At 36.9% G+C, this 21736-nt stretch overlaps 1 protein-coding gene across 5 annotated transcripts in view; it reads right to left on the reverse strand.

Moving 5' to 3' along the window:
• UXS1 (UDP-glucuronate decarboxylase 1) overlaps positions 1-21736 on the reverse strand; it is a 64216-nt gene that overhangs the window by 4555 nt on the left and 37925 nt on the right. For 3 of the 5 annotated variants that reach the window (XM_083363005.1, XM_083363004.1, XM_083363007.1), the window contains 7 exons: positions 21399-21459; positions 16949-17129; positions 14811-14915; positions 12291-12350; positions 6691-6812; positions 4102-4221; positions 2403-2446 (listed from right to left, as the gene is read on the reverse strand). In XM_083363005.1, coding sequence (XP_083219131.1) covers positions 2403-2446; positions 4102-4221; positions 6691-6812; positions 12291-12350; positions 14811-14915; positions 16949-17129; positions 21399-21459 — 693 coding nt within the window. The other 2 variants (XM_083363006.1, XM_083363008.1) reach the window with 2 other exon arrangements.

The following is a 21736-nucleotide window of genomic DNA, read 5'->3' on the forward strand; positions in this document are numbered from 1 at the left end:
CATTGAGACAATGGGATGGATGAATTATAAAGATGTCAGATTTAGGTGCAAAACATAAAACTTTAAAGTCAGGGAACCTTTATTAGACCGAAAACTAGAGTTGGTTTTGAGTGGTCCACATTTTAATCACCTATATAACCAATTCAAGAGGCAGATGACTTATATAGATTAAAAGTAGTTAATTGGATTGTTTCTTTTGGCTTTAATAATGTAAATTAAACAATGACATTTACCAACAACTTTTGGCAAGATTCAGCATGTGTAACTATGCTTTAAAGAGAGCGGAAAGGTAACTCAAGTAAATGGTTAGCTTATAGATAGTCTAGGGACAAACATGCATATTCAGTTATCTCTCATTGTAAGTCCACTATTCACTGCCTGAGTAGAAAATTTCCAAACAAAATGTAGTGTGAATCTTTCACTGTAGTCATCACAGGTGTTCATGGGCATCAAGAATTCAAGATGGCGGCCACAAGTATGCAATCAAGGCCTGTTCTGCCATGATGCATGCAAGCAGGGGTAAGGGCACTAACTGTATGATTTTTGTCATCTTCTTGATTATTTTGACCTCCTCCTTCTCTGCTAGTCCTACTTAACTTTGGCATTAAGAGCATAATGAACATTAGCAGGCAAATTCATCCAGTACAGCTATGGGATAGGAAAGTGGTTTAGATTCCTTAGGCCCTTTAAGAAATGGGGGAGGGTAATTCCTCTTTTTATAATTAAGCTATGTGATTTTTTCTCAACAAAATTCAATAAATGTAGACCATAGGCATAAGTGAATTTGGAACAGCAAAAGTAGTCACAGTATTTTTAAAATTAGCACAAATATTGTGCTTATTCTAGGTTAGTGCTAGGCCACCATTATGCTGGCTAAAACTGAAAAAAACGCTCTCCTTACAAGGAAAACTGCATATCAGATATTCAGCAGAAGAGGGCAGTAATGGTTTAAGGAAAAAAATGGGAAACCTAGAGGCTTCTAACACTTCTTTGCTAATTAGGTTCATGGTGTGTGTGTGTGTGTGTGTGTGTGTGTGTGTGTGTATTTATGATTATTACTAAGCAATTTATATTGACTATTTCCCAGTCTGTAAAAATTAAGACAAATAGCGGGTGTGGACATTGTAGACATTGTATCCCAGCTGAGCTGGGCTGGGCTGAATTAATTGTAGCCAAGGCGCTGCTAGAAAAACATTCCACTCTATCCTGGGTGGGATAAATTTCCCACACTCTGCTCCAAATAGATATTTGAATGGCTGGCCCACCACCAAAGCCTCTGCTTGGGCCAAGGTTCAACCAGCAAATATACATAATTGGAACTGATGCAGGTTTATACATACTTTGGACAGATCATTTGTTCCTGTCTATTTTTTTAATCTAAAGCGATTGTTATTTGTTTGCAAATTGTAATCAGCTTCCACTTAAAAGCAGCACCTCAGTAGGGATGCAGTGAAAGAATAAGGCCAGGATGTACAGTATGACACAGTTATTTTCAATGGTGTCCTTTTTTAACATTATTAAAGATTATATTAAATAAATATAACAAATACAAAAATCTAATACATAAATAAATCAAAAAGGAAAAGAAACAAAAAGTATTTAAAAAGTGTAAATGTTATGTTTTTTTTAAAAAAGAAAACACAAGAAGAAACTTCCCCCCTTCATTCCCAACAAGTAGATTCAACATTTATAACTCATCACTGTCTCTTAAAATAGCTGTGCCAGGACTGAACTGAGGGTGTAGGTGCTCGGAAATAATTAGTCAGTGTTTTAATGGGTAGAAAATGTTGTAATTTTATGACTTTTTAAAAAAATTAAAATGACATTAAGTTCAAGGTAGGAGCTTTTAAAAGCTGAATTTTCTAGATTTATAAGTTTGGGTTTCGCACAGGGAAGATGTTAAGCCAGCAATGGCATACTTGCTGTACAACATTGTTAGATGAGTCATGATTATCGTTCTTCACATCTGAAGACTAAACTACACGAAGATATATTTACCTAAGAGTAGACATTAAGAGCTAGATGGAGGTTCAACTTGCTAGTTGTAATGAGAAGTTCTAGAAGACATGGATCTAATCTGCAAGAATTCTTGCCTTTGAGGTGAGCACAACTAACATTCAGAATTTGTAGTTATTACTGTTTTATTTTTCTTTTAGTTTTGAGGCAGTTGGCTAGAAGAAATATAATTATAATGCTCCATACAAATTCCTACAAATAGTTTTTAAATCTTGCTATCAAATAATGGGCCACATGAATGAAATTACTCAGGAAGTGCTGAAAAGTTATATGGCAAAACTATGGCATGCGGAAAATGCTTTCCCACAAACTCTTCTTGAAACAATTAACATTGCTAGCTAAAGACCATAAGAAGACTGAGCTGAATAGAACATAAAAATGTATACCTGACATACTGGAATGCTCTGGTTTGAGTGCCAGGCCCATATACCTGGAAGAATTAAAATTGACATAAAAATGCATAGCAAAGATACCACTTTGCAGTGATGTACAAGTACCATTCACGTATCCTCATTTGTTTGTCCTGATTTACCAAATGATTATCTGAAGTTAGATGGAGCATAATCTTATTATATACCTCTTAAGTACAGATTAATTTTTCACTAGGTTCATGGAGTGCCACCAACAGGCTTCCTGTCCAATTTATAATCCAACAGGACTATTTCATATTGATCTATTTGCTCATTTTCATGTTGATCATTTGTTCAGGTCTAGCAATTCTTACCAATTAAAAAAATCCATTATTTTCAACATGACATTTTTTGTTTTGTTTTTGTAAAAAAGATTCCATAGTAGATCATGCCCCAAATAATTATCAATTTGCCTTACAAATGATAAAGAAAAAATGTTGCTAAGTTGGCAAAAAATAAAACTAAGTCACCCATGCTGGCTTTTCTAACAATTTATAAAGAATTTGAATCTTCTATAAAGAATATAAATTTTTTTTAGTGCAAGTTGAGACACTGCCTATTAAATGACTTAGCAACAATCTTGTCAGTAAGCAGATTACAAGCATTCTGCTAGTACATGGTTGTTTGCCAGAAAACAAAATATTTCAATTTTGAAATGGCTAAATCTTATGAGATTCCATTGTTCTTCAAAAGGATTTCAATACATCCTTGTCTGAAAATCTTTTTAGGTTTACTTTTATATTGTAAAACTGCTTTGCTATTCTAAGATAAAAGCATTCATTGTAAATATTTAAATTGTTAAAACTCAGCAGTAGCTTTCAATGTTATTTTAAAAGGACCATTTCAATGTACTGTATTGCTTGAATTGCACCAAATGGAATTAAGAAGCAGTTTACATGTATATATTTCTCATTTCTGAACTCTAGCACTAGGTGATAAATAGATGCATGAATATCTGCTATAAGTAAACCACAAGAGATACAAGTGCTGCTAGCAAATATCAATTCAGGAACCATTTTCAGCAGAAACACTTCACATATTTAGTTGAGTAAAAGGTAAAGGTAAAGGTTCCCCCGCACATGCGTGCTAGTCGTTTCCAACTCTAGGGGCCGGTGCTCATCTCCATTTCAAAGCCGAAGAGTCAGCGCTTGTCCGAGGATGTCTCCGTGGTCATGTGGCCGGCATGACTAGATGCCAAAGACGCAGGGAACGCTGTTACCTTCCCACCGTGGTGGTCCCTATTTTTCTACTTGCATTTTTATGTGCTTTCGAACTGCTAGGTTGGCAGAAGCTGGGACGAGTAACAGGTGCCCACTCTGCTGTGCGGCACTCGGGATTTGACCCGCCAAACTGCCGACCTTCTGATCGACAAGCTCAGTGTCCTAACCCACTGAGCCACCGCATCCCTTCTATTTGGTTGAAGACTTCCCTTGATGAATCTTCCACAAATTAGAAACAATTTCTATAACCTTAGGAATCTTAATATTAAATGGTATTTTTGAGTACAACACAATGTGCTTACGTGATTAAATACTATATGTTAGAATGTTTCAATTTCTAGTTTTAAGATTCTTTACTAAAATATTGATTCTGTGAGATTTCACAAAATGGCAGACTTTGATGTGTCTTTGCCACACAGTCATTAAACTGAACGGACAAGAAGATGAATACATACAGTTAAGGGTTCTCCTTGAAGAGCTTGCAAGATAAAGTTACTAACAACTCTGCCATCATTCATATGCATCCGGGGGCCAAACGTATTGAAGATTCGGGCAACTCTTACTTCAACACCTTCCTGAAGGCACAAGAAAAATAGTATCTTGTAAAAAATCCTATTGAAAATGTTCATGCTGGGTTCTATTTCTTTTTGTATTTTCCAGAATAAGATATACATACAGTTGTAATGATTTCATATGGTGCAGTTCAGCTATAGATCTACTGCTCATCAACACAGTATCCTTCAAATATCTGCTACAACTGCCCCATCATCCCAGCCAGCCTCTAAAATGGCTTAGCAATTATGAGTGTTGGAGTCCAGCATAATGGGAGTGTACAAACTGGGGAAGACTGGTTTGTAGCACAGTTGTTGAAAGAGCTCTTTATCAGAGATTCCACTTTGGAGGGATGATATAATGATCTGTCAAGAGTATTTCTGATTAAACTAAATCAATTTTTGTTGGGCTTTTGGGGACATGAAGCACTTCAAACTAGTCAACAAAACAGATACTCTTGAGGATGCCATGAACGTTTATAGATCTTGACAACAGCAGGAAATGTTGCCAAACATGTCTCGATTATTTGTTCTCTTTATAATATTTCTAGAAGAAATGCCAGAAAGTATTAGAGTTTACACTGCCTCTTACAATGTTTGTATAGTCAGTCTGCCTTTTTAGTAGCTTAGCAACTGTAGATTAGAAAACGAATTTCACCATATAGGATGAAACATAAACAACTGTTTAACTAGTTTATTCTTACTTTCACAACAACCATGTTCCTATCCAAAGAAAAACTCTGCTAGATGAAGTAAAATTAACTGTACACTGAAAACATTAATAAAGCTAACAATAAAGCTAAAGCTTATGTTGCTAGAGAAGGCCCTGGATGTATAGGAAAATCAAAGGCAATCTGAAAAAGAAGCCCAGAGGAGACAAAATGTAGATGCTGGCCAGTTTGCTCTAGTGGTTAAGGTACCAGCCTAGAAACCAGGAGACTGTGAGTTTTAGTCCCACCTTATGCATGAAAACCATCTTGGTGACTTGGGCCAGTCACATGCTTTCAGTACAATCCACCTCACATGGCTGTTGTTATGGGACAAATAGAAGGAGGAAGAAGTATGAGGTACTTTCACTGTTTTGAATTATTTATAAAAATAATAAAGGAGGGATAAAAACAAAAGCAAAAACAACAAACACAGATTTACAACAACTCAAGAAGCAATTACTGAGAGAATAGCATGCTTCAGTCCACAAACAGTTGAGTGTGACTTAATAAACAAACAAGAAACAAAAAAACCCCAGAAAACCAGAGATGAAAAACAAGATTTTTGTATTAATATATATAAAAGAAAAGATGCGATAAACAGAAAGACTGATGGCTGCCTTCAGCCCCCAAAGATAATTACTTATCTCACACCTGAGAGATTTTGCATTTCTCTGCAAATGCCTTAGTATTACACTAATTTCCCAAATTCTGGACTACAGGTATTCCTCAACTTATAACTGTTCATTTGGTGATCTTTCAAAGTTACAATGGCACTGAAAAAAGTGACTTATGACCATTTTTCACACTAATGACCCTTGCAGCATCCCCATGGTCATGTGATTTACATGCAGATGCTTGACAACCGGTTCATATTTATGACGGTTACAGTGTCGTAGGATCATGTGATCCTTTTTGCAACCTTCTGACAAGCAAAGTCAACAGAGAAGCCAGATTCACTTAACAACCATGTTACTAACTTAACAATTGAAGTGATTCATTTAATAGCTAGGTCAATAGAGATCATAAATGGCACAAGAATCACTTAACTCTCTTCCTTAGCAACAGAAATTTTGGGCCCAATTGTGGTCATAAATTGAGGATTACCTGTATTTGAATTCCAGTTCAAGTGTAATCCCAGTGCTCCTTTTTGCAACCTTCTGACAAGCAAAGTCAATGGAGAAACAAGATTCACTTAACAACACTTAAGTTAGTGCTACTAACTTAACAACTGCAGTGGTTCACTTAACAAACGTGGCAAGAAAAGTTGTAAAATGGAGCAAAACTCACTTAAATTTTTCACTTAGCAACATAAATTTTGGGCTCAATTGTGGTCATAAGTTGAGGACTACCTGTATAATGTTATGACTAAGAGCCAGTTTGCATAGTGGTTAGGGCAGCAGGCTAGAAGCTGGGAGACTGTGAATTTTAGTCCTACAGAGACACAAAGACCAGTGCTTTTTTTGTAAAACAAAAAGCTGCCGGAACTCACAAGTGTCAAACAACCCACCTTGCCTACCCTACAAGGTTCCATCCAAAAAAGGTGCCGGAACTCCGTTCTGAGCGTTCTATGAGAAAAAAAGCCCTGACAAAGACAATTGGGTGACCTTGGGACAGTCCCTCTGCTTCAGTCCAAGGAAGAAGGCAATGGCAACCATTTCAGAAAAAAAACATTGCCAAGAAAACTGCAGTGCTAGTCCTGTCTGCCACCAGAAGTCAACAATGACTTGAAGGCACACTCTCTCGCACACAAATGTTAATACTGTGCAAATCTTGCCCTCAATACCTGCTTCATATAGGCATAGCACATGGTTTCAGCAACTCTTTTTCCTTCATCGTAACATGCTCTAGGTCCTATAGGATTCACATGACCCCAGTAATCTTCATTTTGTGGGTGAACTTCAGGATCTTGAAAGACAAAAAAGTTTTCAATATCCAATAACAACTAACAGTATTAATATTAATTACTTTTGATAGAACATATTTAGGAAATATTTAGTGTCTCAGGCTTACTATTGGGCACAGGTTTTAGCCATTATATGAACGAATTGACGAACTGCTACATAGCCAGAGGAGAAAGAAAGCTCTTCTATGGAATCATGGAAAGCAGAGCTCAGCAAAATATTTTGTGAATGTGTTTTCTTTCTTGAAAAATTATTTTACTTATCTTTCTAGAACCATTTGTTCAATTTCCTTGAGATAACCTGTAGTTTTAGTGCACTTCTGGAGACTTAATTTCCTTGTAAGTGATCCCAGTCAACTGAGGTGTGTGTGTTTGTGCTCCACAGTATATGGGCCATTAAAAAGTTTAAAAAGGAACAAATAAAACCCATTTAGAAAAAGGGCAATATGCTGATCATATAGCTCAAGCATAAAAATTGCTATTGTGCACCAGAATTTTCTACAAAGCAGTTCACAGCATTGAGATTTTGATTTTTAAAAAAGGAGAAAGAATTGCCTTAATTTATATAAAATGGAAAAAGAGCTACTGTATGCCTAAAACAGTCAATATTTCTTTCCATTTCTACTTTGATTTACTTTTGCTGGGAACTTAAGAGCCTTGGTGGAGCAGTGGGCTAATGCCTCCTTAAGTAACACCAGCTGCCTGCAATTAGTGCAGGTTCGCATTCCACCAGGCTCAAGGTTGACTCAGCCTTCCATCCTTCCCAGGTAGGTAAAATGAGGACCCAGATTGTTGGGGGCAATTAAGCTGACTTTGTAATAATGCCGCTTGGGGGTGTGTGTGAAAGCCCTAATATACATATACATAGAATGAAGGCTACTGCTAAGCTTGTAAGCCGCCCTGAGTCTTCAGAGAAGGGCGGGATATAAATGGAATTAAAATAAATAAAAATAAATAAAACTACTAAAACCAAGTAGAATTCTTTCTTCTGAGCCACACCATCATTTGATAAGAAATTAATTTATTTGCAACTGAGTTTGTTAAAAAAATGATTTGCTAATTAAAAGTTCTGCTAAAATGCTTTATTGCAGTTAGTCAATTGAGAAAGACTAAACAAACATCAATCAATACAAAAGGTCTTTTAATTATCTGCAGTGTTACAAGAACAAATTGTTCATACATACCATGGTGATAATGTATGTTTTTTATATTTTTACTTTTCTTATATTGCAGTTTTTTATTTTATTGGTGTTTCTATATTGTTTTTAATGGTTTCTGAGCCCACCATTAAATATTTGAGATGGGAGCTATAGCCCACATATTCTGTTTACAAATTGTTTAATAGTCACATCACAGATATAGCTTAAACTGTACATTTTAAATTGCTGAATATCTGAAATCACTTCAGTTTCCATTAAACAAATTTCCAAAGAAATCAACCTGTTAGTAAGAATGAAGATTTGACTGTAGTACATATCTACAACATGGCTTAGCAAATGAAGCTTTTCAGATATAATTGGATTACAATTCTTATAGGCCTCCATTGAGATGGCCATTGGTCAAGGAATATAGGAACTGTAATCTGAACATCTTGATGGCACTAGGATTCCAAACTCAGAACAAAACAATATGCCAAGTTAAATTACAGTAACAAATAATTAAATAGTAAAGTAGTGTAACAGACCCCTTCATGGATTACTGCATTGTCGTGGTGAAGGGGATTGTGTAATTCAAGGAAGCTATGAGCTATGAAAGTAGAAAAATAGGGACCACTACGGTGGGAAGGTAACAGCGTTCCGTGCGCCTTTGGCGTCTAGTCATGCTGGCCACATGACCACGGAGACGTCCTCGTACAAGCGCTGGCTCTTCGGCTTTGAAATGGAGATGAGCACCGGCCCCTAGAGTCGGAAACGACTAGCACGCATGTGCGGGGGAACCTTTACCTTTTAGTGTAACAGACCTCTTCATGGATTACTGCCTTGTCGTGGCAAAGGAGCTTGTGTAATTCAGTGAAGCTATGAGCTATGCCGTGCAGGGCCACCCAAGACGGACAGGTCATAGCAGTGAGTTCTGACAAAATGTGATACACTGGAGAAGGAAATGGCAACCCACTCCAGTATCTTTACCATGAAAACCCCATGGACAGTACCAAAAGGAAAAAAAGATATGACGCTGGAAGATGAGCCCCTCAAGTTGGAAGGCGTCCAATATGCTACTGGGGAAGAGCAGAGGGCTAGTACTAGTAGCGCCAGAAAGAATGAAGCGACTGGGCCAAAGCCGAAAGGATGCTCAGCTGTGGATGTATCTGGTGGTGAAAGAAAAGTCCAATGCTGTAAAGATTTTTTCTCCATAGGAACCTGGAATGTAAGATCCATGAATCAAGGAAAGCTGGACGTGGTCAAACAAGAGATGACAAGACTGAACATCGACATCTGAGGAATCAGCAAATTAAAATGGACAGGAATGGGTGAATTTAATTTAGATGCCCATCAGGTATACTATTATGGACAAGAATCCCTCATAAGAATTGGAGTATCCTTCACAGTCAATAAAAGAGTAAGAAAAGCAATACTGGGATACAATCCCCAAAATGACAGAATGATCTCAGTTCGAATCCAAGGCAAACCATTCAATATCACAGTAGTCCAGGTCTATGCCCCAACCACCGGTGCTGAAGAGGATGAAATTGACCGGTTCTATGAAGCCCTACAGCACCTTATAGAACTAACACCAAAAAAATGATGTCCTTATCATCATGGGGGAAAGTAGGAAGCCAAAAGATAACCGTAATAACAGGCAAGTTTGGCCTTGGAATACAAAATGAAGCAGGGCATAGGCTGATAGAATTTTGTCAAGAGAATACGATGGTCATAGCAAACACTCTTTTCCAACAACCCAAGAGACGGATCTACACATGGACATCACCAGACGGTCAACACAGAAATCAGATTGACTATGGGCTCTGCAGCCAAAGATGGAGAAGCTCTATAAAGTCAGTAAAAACAAGACCAGGAGCTGATTGTGGCTCAGACCATGAGCTTCTCATTGCAAAATTTAGGCTTAAACTGAAGAAAGTAGGGAAAAGCACTAGTTCAGGTATGAACTAAATCATATTCCTGACGAATATACAGTAGAGGTGACAAATAGATTTAAGGAATTAGATCTGATAGAGTGCCTGTAGAGTTTCGCAACATTGTACAAGAGGTAGCAACTAAAACCATCCCAAAGAAAAAGAAATGCAAGAAAGCAAAATGGGTGTCTGAGGAAGCTTTGCAAATAGCTGACGACAGGAGGAAAGTGAAAGGCAAGGGAGAAAAAGAAAGATACACCCAACTGAATGCAGAATTCTAGAGAATAGCTAGAAGTGATAAGAATGCCTTCTTAAATGAACAGTGCAAAGAAATAGAAGAAAACAATAGAATAGGGAGGACTAGAGATCTCTTCAAGAAAATTGGAGAGATGAAGGGAACGTTTCATGCAAAAATGGGCATGATAAAGGACCAAAATGGGAGGGACCTAACAGAGGCAGAAGAGATTAAGAAGAGGTGGGAAAATTACACAGAAGAACTATACAAGAACGAGCTTAACATCCCTCATAACCACGATGAGGTGGTCACTGACCTCGAGCCAGACATCCTAGAATGTGAAGTGAGGAAATCTGAGCAACAACAAAGCTAGTGGAGGTGATAGTATTCCAGCTGAACTATTCAAAATCTTAAAAGATGATGCAGTAAAAGTGCTACACTGAATTTGCCAGCAAATTGGAAAACTCAACAGTGGCCACAGGATTGGAAAAGGTCAGTTTATATTCTAATTCAAAAGAAAGCCAGTGCCAAAGAATGTTCAAACTATCGCACCATTGCACTCATTTCACATGCTAGTAAGGTTATGCTTAAAATCCTACAAGGTAGACTCCAGCAGTATGTGGATCGAGAACTACCAGAAGTACAGGAAGGATTTCGAAGAGACAGAGGAACTAGAGATCAAATTGCCAACATATGCTGGATCATGGAGAAAGCTAGGGAGTTCCAGAAAAACATCTACTTCTGTTTCATTGACTATGCCGAAGCATTTGATTGTGTGCATCAAGTTCTTAAAGAGATGGGAGTACCAGACCATTTTATTAGTCTCTTGAGAAACCTATATGTGGGTCAAGAAGCAACAGTGAGAACTGGACACGGAACCACTGATTGGTTCAAAATTGGGAAAGGAGTCCAGCAAGACTGTATACTGTCACCCTGCCTGTTTAACCTATTTGCAGAGCACATCATGAGAAAGGCAGGGCTAGATGAATCAAAAGTTGGAATTAAAATTGCTGGGAAAAATATCAACAACCTAAGATATGCAGATGATACCACTCAAATGGCAGAAAGTGAAGAAGAACTAAAGAGCCTCGTGTTGCAGGTGAAGAAGGAGAGTGCAAAAGTTGGGTTGAAACTAAACATTAAGAAAACCAAGATCATGACATCTGGCCCTCTCAATTCCTGGCAAATAGATGGGGAAGAAATGGAGGTAGTGACAGATTTTATTTTCCTGGGCTCCAAGACCACCGCAGACAGGGACTGCAGCCAAGAAATTAAAAGACGCTTGCTCCTGGGGAGGAAAGCCATGGCAAATCTAGACAGTACACTAAAAAGCAGAGACATCACCCTGTCAACAAAAGTGCGCATAGTCAAGGCTATGGTCTTCCCAGTTGCAATGTATGGCTGTGAAAGTTGGACCATAAAAAAGGCTGAGCACCAAAGAATTGAGGCCTTTGAACTATGGTGCTGGAGAAGACTCCTGCGAGTCCCTTGGACTGCAAGGCGATCAAACCGGTCAGTCCTAGAGATCAACCCTGACTGCTCTTTAGAAGGCCAGATCCTGAAGCTAAAACTCAAATACTTTGGCCACCTAATGAGAAGGAAGGACTCACTGGAGAAGAGCCTAATGCTGGGAAAGGTTGAGGGCAAGAGAAGAAGGGGACGACAGAGAATGAGGTGGCTGGATGGAGTCACTGAAGCAGTAGGTGTGAGCCTAAATGGACTCCAGAAGATGGTAGAGGACAGGAAGGCCTGGAGGAACGTTGCCCATGGGGTCGCGCTGGTCGGACACGCCTTTGCAACTAACAACAACAGTGTAACAGAAAATATGATTTGTCAGTCATCACCATATAGCCAATTATCTATGGATCTTCATAACCATACAGCCAATTATCTATGGAAAGATAGTATGATCTAGTGGTTAAGGCACCAGGCTCGAAATCAAGTTCCACCTTAGTCATGAAAGCCGGCTAGGTAACCTTGGGCCAGTCACATCCCTTCAAGCCAACCCACCTCATAGGATTGTGGGGAAAATAGGAGGAAGAATGGGTTTTGGATATGTTTGATGGCAGGACAAACAAATTGTTAAAACTTTAAATAGAAGACAAGTGAGGTGGGGGAAAACAATTTACTCAATAAAGCCTTTATGAAGTGGGACTTCCCAGATCAGTCACTTCTTACCTCCATACACTTCAGAAGTGGATGCAAGGAGAAGACGGGCTCCAACACGTTTTGCTAAACCTTAACAAAAAGAGGATATATTTTTTAAAAAGAGGAGACATGTCTTTCTTTCACTCCAACCAACCCTGAGGTAAAATAATACACATCAGCACTTCTTTCAGGACAGAGCTCCAGAACAAATGCAGACTTGTGATTCGAGAAGTATTTAACTATGCCAAGAAAATCTGTACCAGTTTTAAGAGTACAACAGCATGTAGCCAGGTAATATTGTTCATTACTTCTTTATATTACTGTATATTATATTATATTATATTATTATAATATTATTATATTATTAGCACAGGGGATTAACATGATTTATAATCTGGAATTTATTGTATTTGTGGCAGGTGCCACACATCCTTCTACCCCTTTGGTTCTAGCCTCTGTGAAAGGACTGCAAATCAAAATGTAATAAAATGAATGAGTGAGTGAGTGAATGAGTGAATGAGTGAGTGAATGAATGATCTGGGGTGAAGATGAAAAGTTTATTCTTATCCTGCCATTAAAAAATCAAAAACATCAAGGCTGAAGGCTACAAAACAAAGGATATAAGAATCTATTATGATGGCTTTAACCATATTTGTGTATACACGTGAATAATCCAGCTATAATTACTTAATAGTGTTTCTCAATCTTGGTCACTTGAAGATGGGGGTCTTCAACTCACAGAATTCCCTAGCAGCAAAACAAAGCTAGCTAGGGAATTCTGGGAGTTGAAATCCACCCATCTTCAAGTGATTAAGGTTGAGAAACACTGACTTAATACTTAACAGAGTAAACAACATTTTAAGACAGAGAATATCAACTTGGAGTCTGGGAATACCAAAACATTCCCAGGCATGTCTACAAAAATCCTCTAGGCTCCCTATACCATCTGTTTTTTTAATTATTATTTGAATTAAAACCCCTATATTGCTGCAAACAAAAACATTTAGTTTTTGTTTTTGTTTTAAAATGTTTTGTTTTAATTTTAGTGTGTGTGTGTATATATAAATATTTATATTGCATTGAATTGTAAGCTGCCCAGAATCGTTAACTGACATGGGCGGCTACAGAAACTACAGAAACTGAATAAATAAATAAAATAAATAAATAAAAGTAGCCATCCTACTGATTTGCAAGAGTGATTCTTCAGCAGTACAATGGTCCCACTGGGATGGCTGAGAGGAATCTGGGGGCCAATCTGGCAAATGACCTTTTATGAGTGGCCATGTCCTCAACTGCATCATTTTTCTACCTAGGCAAGGCTCCTATTGCAACTACTGATAGAACTCCAAATGTGACCCCGGCTACATCTGTTTCAATTGCATTGCACAATTTTATTCTAAATAAAAAGATTCAGATTTATTTCTTAAAGATTCAGATTTATGTCTTACATCTAGGAATATTATTGGTGAATATTCTATTCTATTCTATTCTATTCTGAATGTTATTTTCTATTTCTGAGGCCAATACTTAGTGATTTGCCTTGAACATTTTATCATAAAACTGTCCTGTTACTGTTCACTATTAAATATTCTTTGCTATCTGAGCCAAAGCAATGGTGCAGAATCTGTTATTCACCAGATTTGCGAATCCCTTTTCCCACTGCACTCTGCAGGAACTTTCAATGATTAGCATGGGCTGAATTGCCTTGGTATTATAGTACATTCTTTGGTAACAACTTCAAAACTAAATTTCTCAATGGAATGGAAATAATTTGAAATTGTATTAGTCATGAATATATTTTTACATTCTCTATTAAGAATAATCTCTTGGCAATTCAGCCACTGTAAAAGGGCTACTTCAATCACCATGCTGGCACATATAAGCTCAACATGCCCTTTTCTGTTGGGTCTGCATACACACATGCATACACACCATTCACACTGCTAAGACACGTTGGGCAATTGACAGCTGAAGGCCCCTTTTGTGCCAACTCTGGAGTCCATGTTAATCATGATTGTTGAAAACTGACAACACAATTCATGCCAAATCCTCTGTAATACATAAAAGAAACTGCTTTAAACTCTCACCCTGTCTATATGGATAATGTGTCTTTGTACACTATAGGGCCTTCAGCTTTATTCAAAATTGTAAATGGGGACTTTGGCAACCAAGAATTTACTGCTGAATGAGCCACATGCTCAGTTTTTTATACAAATAATTAAAGTAAAATTCTCGCTTATTAGGCAAGCTGCATTCCCTTCCATAAATGGATTGTCAACTCTACCTGCAAGTTGAATTTCTGAACAAATACATGCAATGTGGCAGATATCAGCATGCTGCTTGTCTGTTGCAAAACCATATTTTGCCTTAGTATATTGTGTGAACTGCTAAGTTCAGCTCAGAACTTCTTGTTAGCATTTCAGGAGATCAATCTGCAACAATACATCAATTACAGAGAGATACGCTAATGGAAAAATTGAATGAGAATGCTGGGTTTTATCCTTCCTAGGTAAACATGAAAATAATGTTGCACTTAAATTTTATACTCACCTAACATATTTAATGTTCCAATTGTGTTTGTCTTTAATGTCTTTATGGGATTATACATATAATTTGGAGGAGAAGCTGGAGAGGCTAAGTGATAAATCTGGTCCACTATGAAAAAAGGGGAGGGAGAGAGAGAGAGAGAGGGAGGGAGGGAGGGAGGGAGGGAGGGAGAGAGAGAATATTTATTTTACATTAAATGAATAAAAAAATTCTGAGGTTCAACAAAACTATATTACTTTTTAGCTTGTATTAGATACATGCATGTCAAAGCCCATTTATTATTACAAGATGTTCTTGTAATCAATATCCTAAAAGAATAAGAATTAAGAGTGCAAGTTACATATCTCAGAATTATGGGTTAATTCACAGCTTCTGCTCTATACGGTAGTATTGGGTAACCAAGTCTGAAACAAGGGAACTTATTTTGCTGAAGAGCAGAACATCAAAGATACTATGGAAAATTCAAGCCCCCATCCAGTCTATTATCAGATGATTAATTTGCACAGGTGAGAGCTATTTTTCAACTGCAAGATCTTCTATATTAGGTTACATGAACATGTAGGCAAGATACATCTTGAGAAAGCAGATTGAAATAGGTAGCCAGAAAAAGCACTTGAGAACATGAAGAGGTCATTTCCACAGCAGCTATAATAAGACAACCAGCTCTGCCAGGTAGTCAGTTCTTTAAGTCCTCATGCAGTCACAGACTGCTTGGAACTGGGGACCTTCCTGAAAAATCAGAAAATAGGCATGCATAGCTGAAGTATGCACTTTAGCAAGCCAAAGGAAGGCCTCCACCACTCAGAAGAAGCACCAGGAGCTTTAGAAAGCAATTATATATGCTACAGACAAGAACCAGAAATAGAAAAAAGAATATAATAATTATGAAATGCAAACTATGAATACAGTAAATTAAATAGCTGGTGATTAAAGCTAGGAAAATGCCCTTTGCACACTACCCAGCTAAAAAAAGCAAAGTAATTCTTCAAGTCCTGTGTCATTATTTCCCAATGAATGATTCAAAATTTTTATAAAACATTCACTATGCTAACAGGTTCCTTATGAATTTCTTTCCAAAAGTCACTTGGATGAATATATTTTTTGCCTACATTTTGGTATGCCAATTCAAGAATTAATCTTTTACAATCAGTGGTGACTTCTACACCTATATTTTCATTTTATTATAGATCAATGGAGAAGATACTTTGTACTATGAAGATATTGCACTTTGCACTATGAAATAGCTGATTCTGTAAGCAAAATATCATAGAATAAACCTGCAGATGATCTCAGGTAAAGGGGATCGAATCAGATGGAAAATATATTAAGCCGAGGAGTAACATTCTCACTGAAAAGCCTTGTTCCCATTCTTCCTCATTAAAAGTGTAATGATGCTCTTTCTTCCCTTTTTTAGGATACTTAAAGCTTTCCTCGATACTAAAAACCAGAACCAGGCATTCCAGGATAGCATCTCCATGTGATTTTAAATCACACTGAAGAAAGGGAGCATTGTATCTCCTTATTCTTCAGATGCATCCATAGTGGAGGGCAAATTCCCTACTTGCTATGATCAATATCATATTGACTCCAATTTGGATAAAATTTAGAAAACTTGGAAATTTGTGCAGTTTAAAACCAAGGCATCCTAATTTGGCAAGTTCTCTAGTTATATTAAACATATGCTGGTATAAATAGGAGAAAATGCAATCCACCATATCAGTTCTCTAGGAATTTCATCACTTCCAGTGACAATTGCCCGTTCAAGCCAGTATATACTGTACAGCTCTCCATGCATGGGTGAACTCAACAGTATGTAAAACATATCAGATTTAAAATATTTCAAGCTATGAAAATGTATGTAATGTTCAGAACAGGATCACACACCTACAATAAGATCAAAACAACCTGTTTTAGTTTTGAAAGAAGAGAATCAAGCCTCTAATTTTAAGTCAAATACCACAACAATCACTCAGGGTACACCATACTGTGTAAGAATTATGGAAAATGAGATTTAACAGACCTTGAGGATATCAGGTAGAAGAAGCTATTGCAGAGACATTCCAACCACACAGGGAAAGCACTTCAAAGACAAGAATGGTTCTTTAGTGCCGTAACCAACATGTATGTCTCAGGATACTCACCTTCAATGTACAGGGGCTCTACGACATCATGATTAATCAGTTCAAAGTTCTCATGGCCAATCCAGTGTTCCACATTTCTTTTCCTGCCCGTAAAGAAGTTGTCCACAACTGTAACTTCATGGCCATCCATCATTAGTTTGTCAGTAAGATGAGAACCCACAAACCCTGCTCCTCCAGTTATCTGCATTAGGACAGTTTGTATATAAATGTTTCTTCTATTTTAAATGAAAATACCAGAGAAAAAAGTCCACAAACATTACATAAAAGAACAACAGCACTCAGAATTCTTTTAGCATCTTGGCTGAGAAGGCACATACAAGATTTTCATTCAGATCAATCAAACAAACCAAAGGTATTAATGTTTACAATCTTATCTCACCAAAGAAATATCCCTTTAGTTTAGCAAAGAAGTGAAGTAAGTTATAGGGAAAGAAGTAGGAATTTAGGGCCCAAATTAATATATTCGCACGTTGTGTAGGATATATTTTGTACATGTTGAGAACATTCTTTTTAATCCAACAGAGGATTTTGCCACCTTAACATGCAAGCTTTCATGAGGACGTGAAGGCTAACAGAACAGAAGAGGAATGCAGACACAGATCGTTCAGAGTAGAATTATAATACAGACAGGAGGTGTAATGCTGTTGCATTACCATCTTCATTAAGAGGCCTCTTCCCATAGTTATTATTTCACTATTAAATAAAGGAATTAAGCAGAACTACATTTTGAGCAAAAGCCCATTTTCTCATGGTTTTCCTTAAGCCTTTTCATCAATTTTGCACAGATAATGGAGAAAAACTATAGGTCATCTAGTTTTTCATAGAAATACAAAGATCTTTAGCTGTGCCATGTAGAAGTCCTAATTACCCACAACATTCCAAAGACCATAGAAAATAACTGTGCACTGTTGAACTGTGAAGAAAACAAATGGGCTTCAGTTTAATATGACAATTTCCTAAGGGTCAACTGTATAAGAGCCAATTTTTAGTATTCAACCAAGACAAGCTACAGAGCAACTGTGAAACTAAAGTGACTGCAGATATTCCAAATAACTAATAGTGGATGACTTCTCATAATGGGAAGAGTAAAAAATCTTGAATATATGCTAACTTGGCTATTCATTCGTTAATTACTGTCTTTACAATTATAAAATGCATTGAAAGGGGATAGAAAATTACATGTGGAGTAAAAGAAGAATATTTTTCTACTTGAATTTGATAGGTCAGCCCATTTAAAAATTATAATTCTCCATTATTTAATATTATTTAGCTAAAATAGCTGATAAAGTGAACAAAAGAAATACAAATATTACAAATATTCTCCGTCAAAGTAAACAAAGGAAAAAACCCATAACAATCTATTAAGGATTATAAAAATCTGTTTTATTATGTTTAAAGTTCAGTGTGTCTACACAATACAAGCAATTAATAGCAATGTTTACAACTAAATACATGCTCCTAGTGCAGTGCAACAATTACTTACTTCAGTAAATATCTCCAACCTGGTGCCCTCCAAATAGAATGAGAATTCTCAGCATCATGACAACCTCAAGGGTTTGCAGGCTTCCAAAAAGCATTGTAGCATATGCCACAAATTGTTCCAGTTAGCAATACTCTACTGTGCAAGTGAAATTCTATTTGCTACTCATAGGATCCAAGTCATTAATCACTGACCCACAATGTTGAAAAATTTGACAGTAGGAAAAATGTTCTTCAAAGTAACTTCTGGATAAAAAGTTCCACCTTTTTTGACCTTTACTATGAAAGTTGCTGTAGCACCTGAGCCACTAGAAGACAGTTCAATCTTTAATGTGGTTTAAAGCAGGGCTACATCCTGAACAAATAGATGCCATATTAGAAGTGTTCATAAAACTGAGAACAGCATTTTTAATATAATCATACCTCAAAGAGCTACTAAATTTCTAGTAGATTTGTGGGGGAAGAACATGCAACATAAAATTATTAAAGGGACTAAGAGTTTGTCCACTCTATCTGATTTGGTAGGACAGGTAGATTGTCCTTAGAGAAAATAAAATGCTTCTCAAAATGATACATCAGCCTACCTTGGTGCCAGAGAGACTGACATCAACACATTTTTGCCCAATATTTCAATAACCATAAGATGAACCATAAACTATTAACTAAATTTATCTGTATAAGTGTTCCTTAACAAGTTGCTTAATGATTATTTAAAGTTATAACAGACACTCTCCAAAAGGTATTTATGACCCGTCTTCAAAGTTATGAATGCTGTACTCTGCCCTGGAGTCTTGTGATCACATTTGTGGCATTTGGCAACTGGCTCACATTTAGGACTGTGGTCCTACAGTCACATAACTGCAATTTGTGACATTTTTTGCTGGATTTCAGTGATTTTTGCAAAAAACCACTCATTTGGGGAAATGACCACGTTGTTCAGTTAATGACAGCAGTGACTCATCATAAAAACGGTCATAAAATTGAGGGAGACATGTGTTGACCTGCTGAACCGCCACAATGACTTAGGGTGGAAATTCCATTTTCTTTCTACAGCTTTCATGTATTATTTAGAACTGATATTTCTTTTTAGAGTTTCTAGAACAATCCTATTGCTCACTTTTAAAATTGAACAAGAGTTTGGGTCTCTTGACTAAGCAAAATCTCCTCATTTAACACATTCTTTGGTCTACAAGATGAACTATTTTAGCACTCTACTGTTCTTTTTAAATACAGGACTGTGTAAGCATATACAAAATGGGATTAGGAAATATTCTTTAGGAGATTCTGTATAAATATAGAAGCATTGACTTGCACAATTTGAAACCTATTCCATTTTACCTGCTACTTCCTTTGTATCAGATAGTATGAGAATCATACATGTGTTTGTCATCTGATGTATATCTTATATCTAAGCATATATTTGAACACCACCACAAATGTCTGCATTAACACAATATGATCAATGAAGGAAAGCATTTACACAACTTCCTTTAGGATTTAAATTATGAAAGTAATTATTTTTTGCGAGTAGAGCCTGAAAATACAAAACAATAGGAAACTCTGCACTTTTATTTCTGCATAATTATTTCACTGAACTTTGAAAACTGATATTAGGTGTGTATGAAACATTAAAAAGATTTGTGTCATACTGCAATTTGATTCACCACAACAAAGCTGTTCCCATCAACAGGAACTACTTTGGGTCAGCCCTTCTCCCCACGGACAAGATGAAGGCTTCTGGAACAGGTCACTAATTCAGTTGGCACTGAAGTGGTACTGAAAAGGTACCTGATTGGGTAGCTTTGGAACATGCTGAGGACTGCCCACAGGGTATCCTGAAGGCCTGAAAGCATTTCAGCCAGCACTGTGGAAAGATGCTGAGAGGCGTTTCTAAGCAGCGAGGGATGAAACAAAGTAAAGGCTCTTTTGATTAAGGGCCACATTCCATTGTAACATAGGTTTAAAGAGTGCTTAGCTAGAGCCTTTGTCAAATTTTGGAGGGAAATTATTTTATGCAAATTACCATGAGTGATCTAAAGCAACTGGCATAGTCACAGAAATGAGGTTAATATTTTCCATCGAAAAAGAAAATACTAGAAATGGTTCCAGAAAGTCTTAATCTTGCATCATTGATAGTAATCATGTATTACTTCTGTATAATTTACTTTTAAGCTAACATAAATAATATTGTCTGATTTTTTTAAACAATTGTGTTAGTGGCCACTTTAAAAATATGCTGGAATGCATGTGAAGTTCCTCACTTACATGGTTCACCAGTAATTTGAAAAGCTACTGCTCCAGAATATAGAAGGATCTCATTAGATGCATCACACGAGACATTGCTCCAATGGATATAATCACACTGCATTATTCATTGAGAGACTCAATGAGATTAAAAGTATCACTTCTCCAAATACCAAGTTCAAGCCTGTTATCTTTGTTTTTGCATTTTAATACAGAAATTCGCATGTCTTATGACTAATCCTTTATGGGATTTTTATTTATGATCACTTTCTCTTTTAAGATTACAAAGAGTAGCTTCTAAGGGGTTCTTAACCCTCCTGGAATATGAACCGAAGCATTGCTCAATCATTCCCCCTTTTTGACATTATTAATCAGAGAATAATCTCTATACATTTTTCTCCTCTGTACTAGGCAAACCCTAGAAATTGTGGAAGCAGTTAGTTAACTTGCATTTGATTGGTAACAGCGCTGGGGCTCAGTGGGGCAGCCTGTGGGATGCTCAACCAAGGAACCAAATAGAAATAAACAGTTGCTGATTCCACCACCAAACTGCCTTAGACATGCAAGCCTGCATAGTCCCAACAAAAGATTGACTTGGATCCCCGCACAATTTTTCACAAAGTAAGGTATTTCCTTTTCAGTTTGGACCCCCTTCCAGCTTTGTTTTTATTAATTTTATGCAAAAACTGAGACTAACCGATTAGCCTCAAACAAATGTTGAACTTACCAAAATTCTTTTACGATCCTTTTCGGATAAGAACTTCACTGGTGGGTACTTTTGAGTAAAACTATGAAGCATTTCAAAATAGAAACATTGAAGCAACACATCAGTAAAGGTTGTAAGCATTGTTAGGTTCATTAAATATTAGTTTTTCTCAACTCCTTGATTCCTGCCCTTCATGGATTTTTTTTTTAAAAAATCTGGATTATGAAATCTTTTATTTCAGAATGGTTAATGAAGTATTTAATAGGAGGAATTATAGTTAATTGTCCCAAAAATTGTTTCTGATGTCTAATGGTTCAAAATATCAGTGAAAATATGTACAGGAAGACTGTTACAAATAC

Source organism: Vipera ursinii (assembly GCF_947247035.1).
Source record: "Vipera ursinii genome assembly, chromosome: 4".
Lineage (NCBI taxonomy): Eukaryota > Metazoa > Chordata > Lepidosauria > Squamata > Viperidae > Vipera > Vipera ursinii.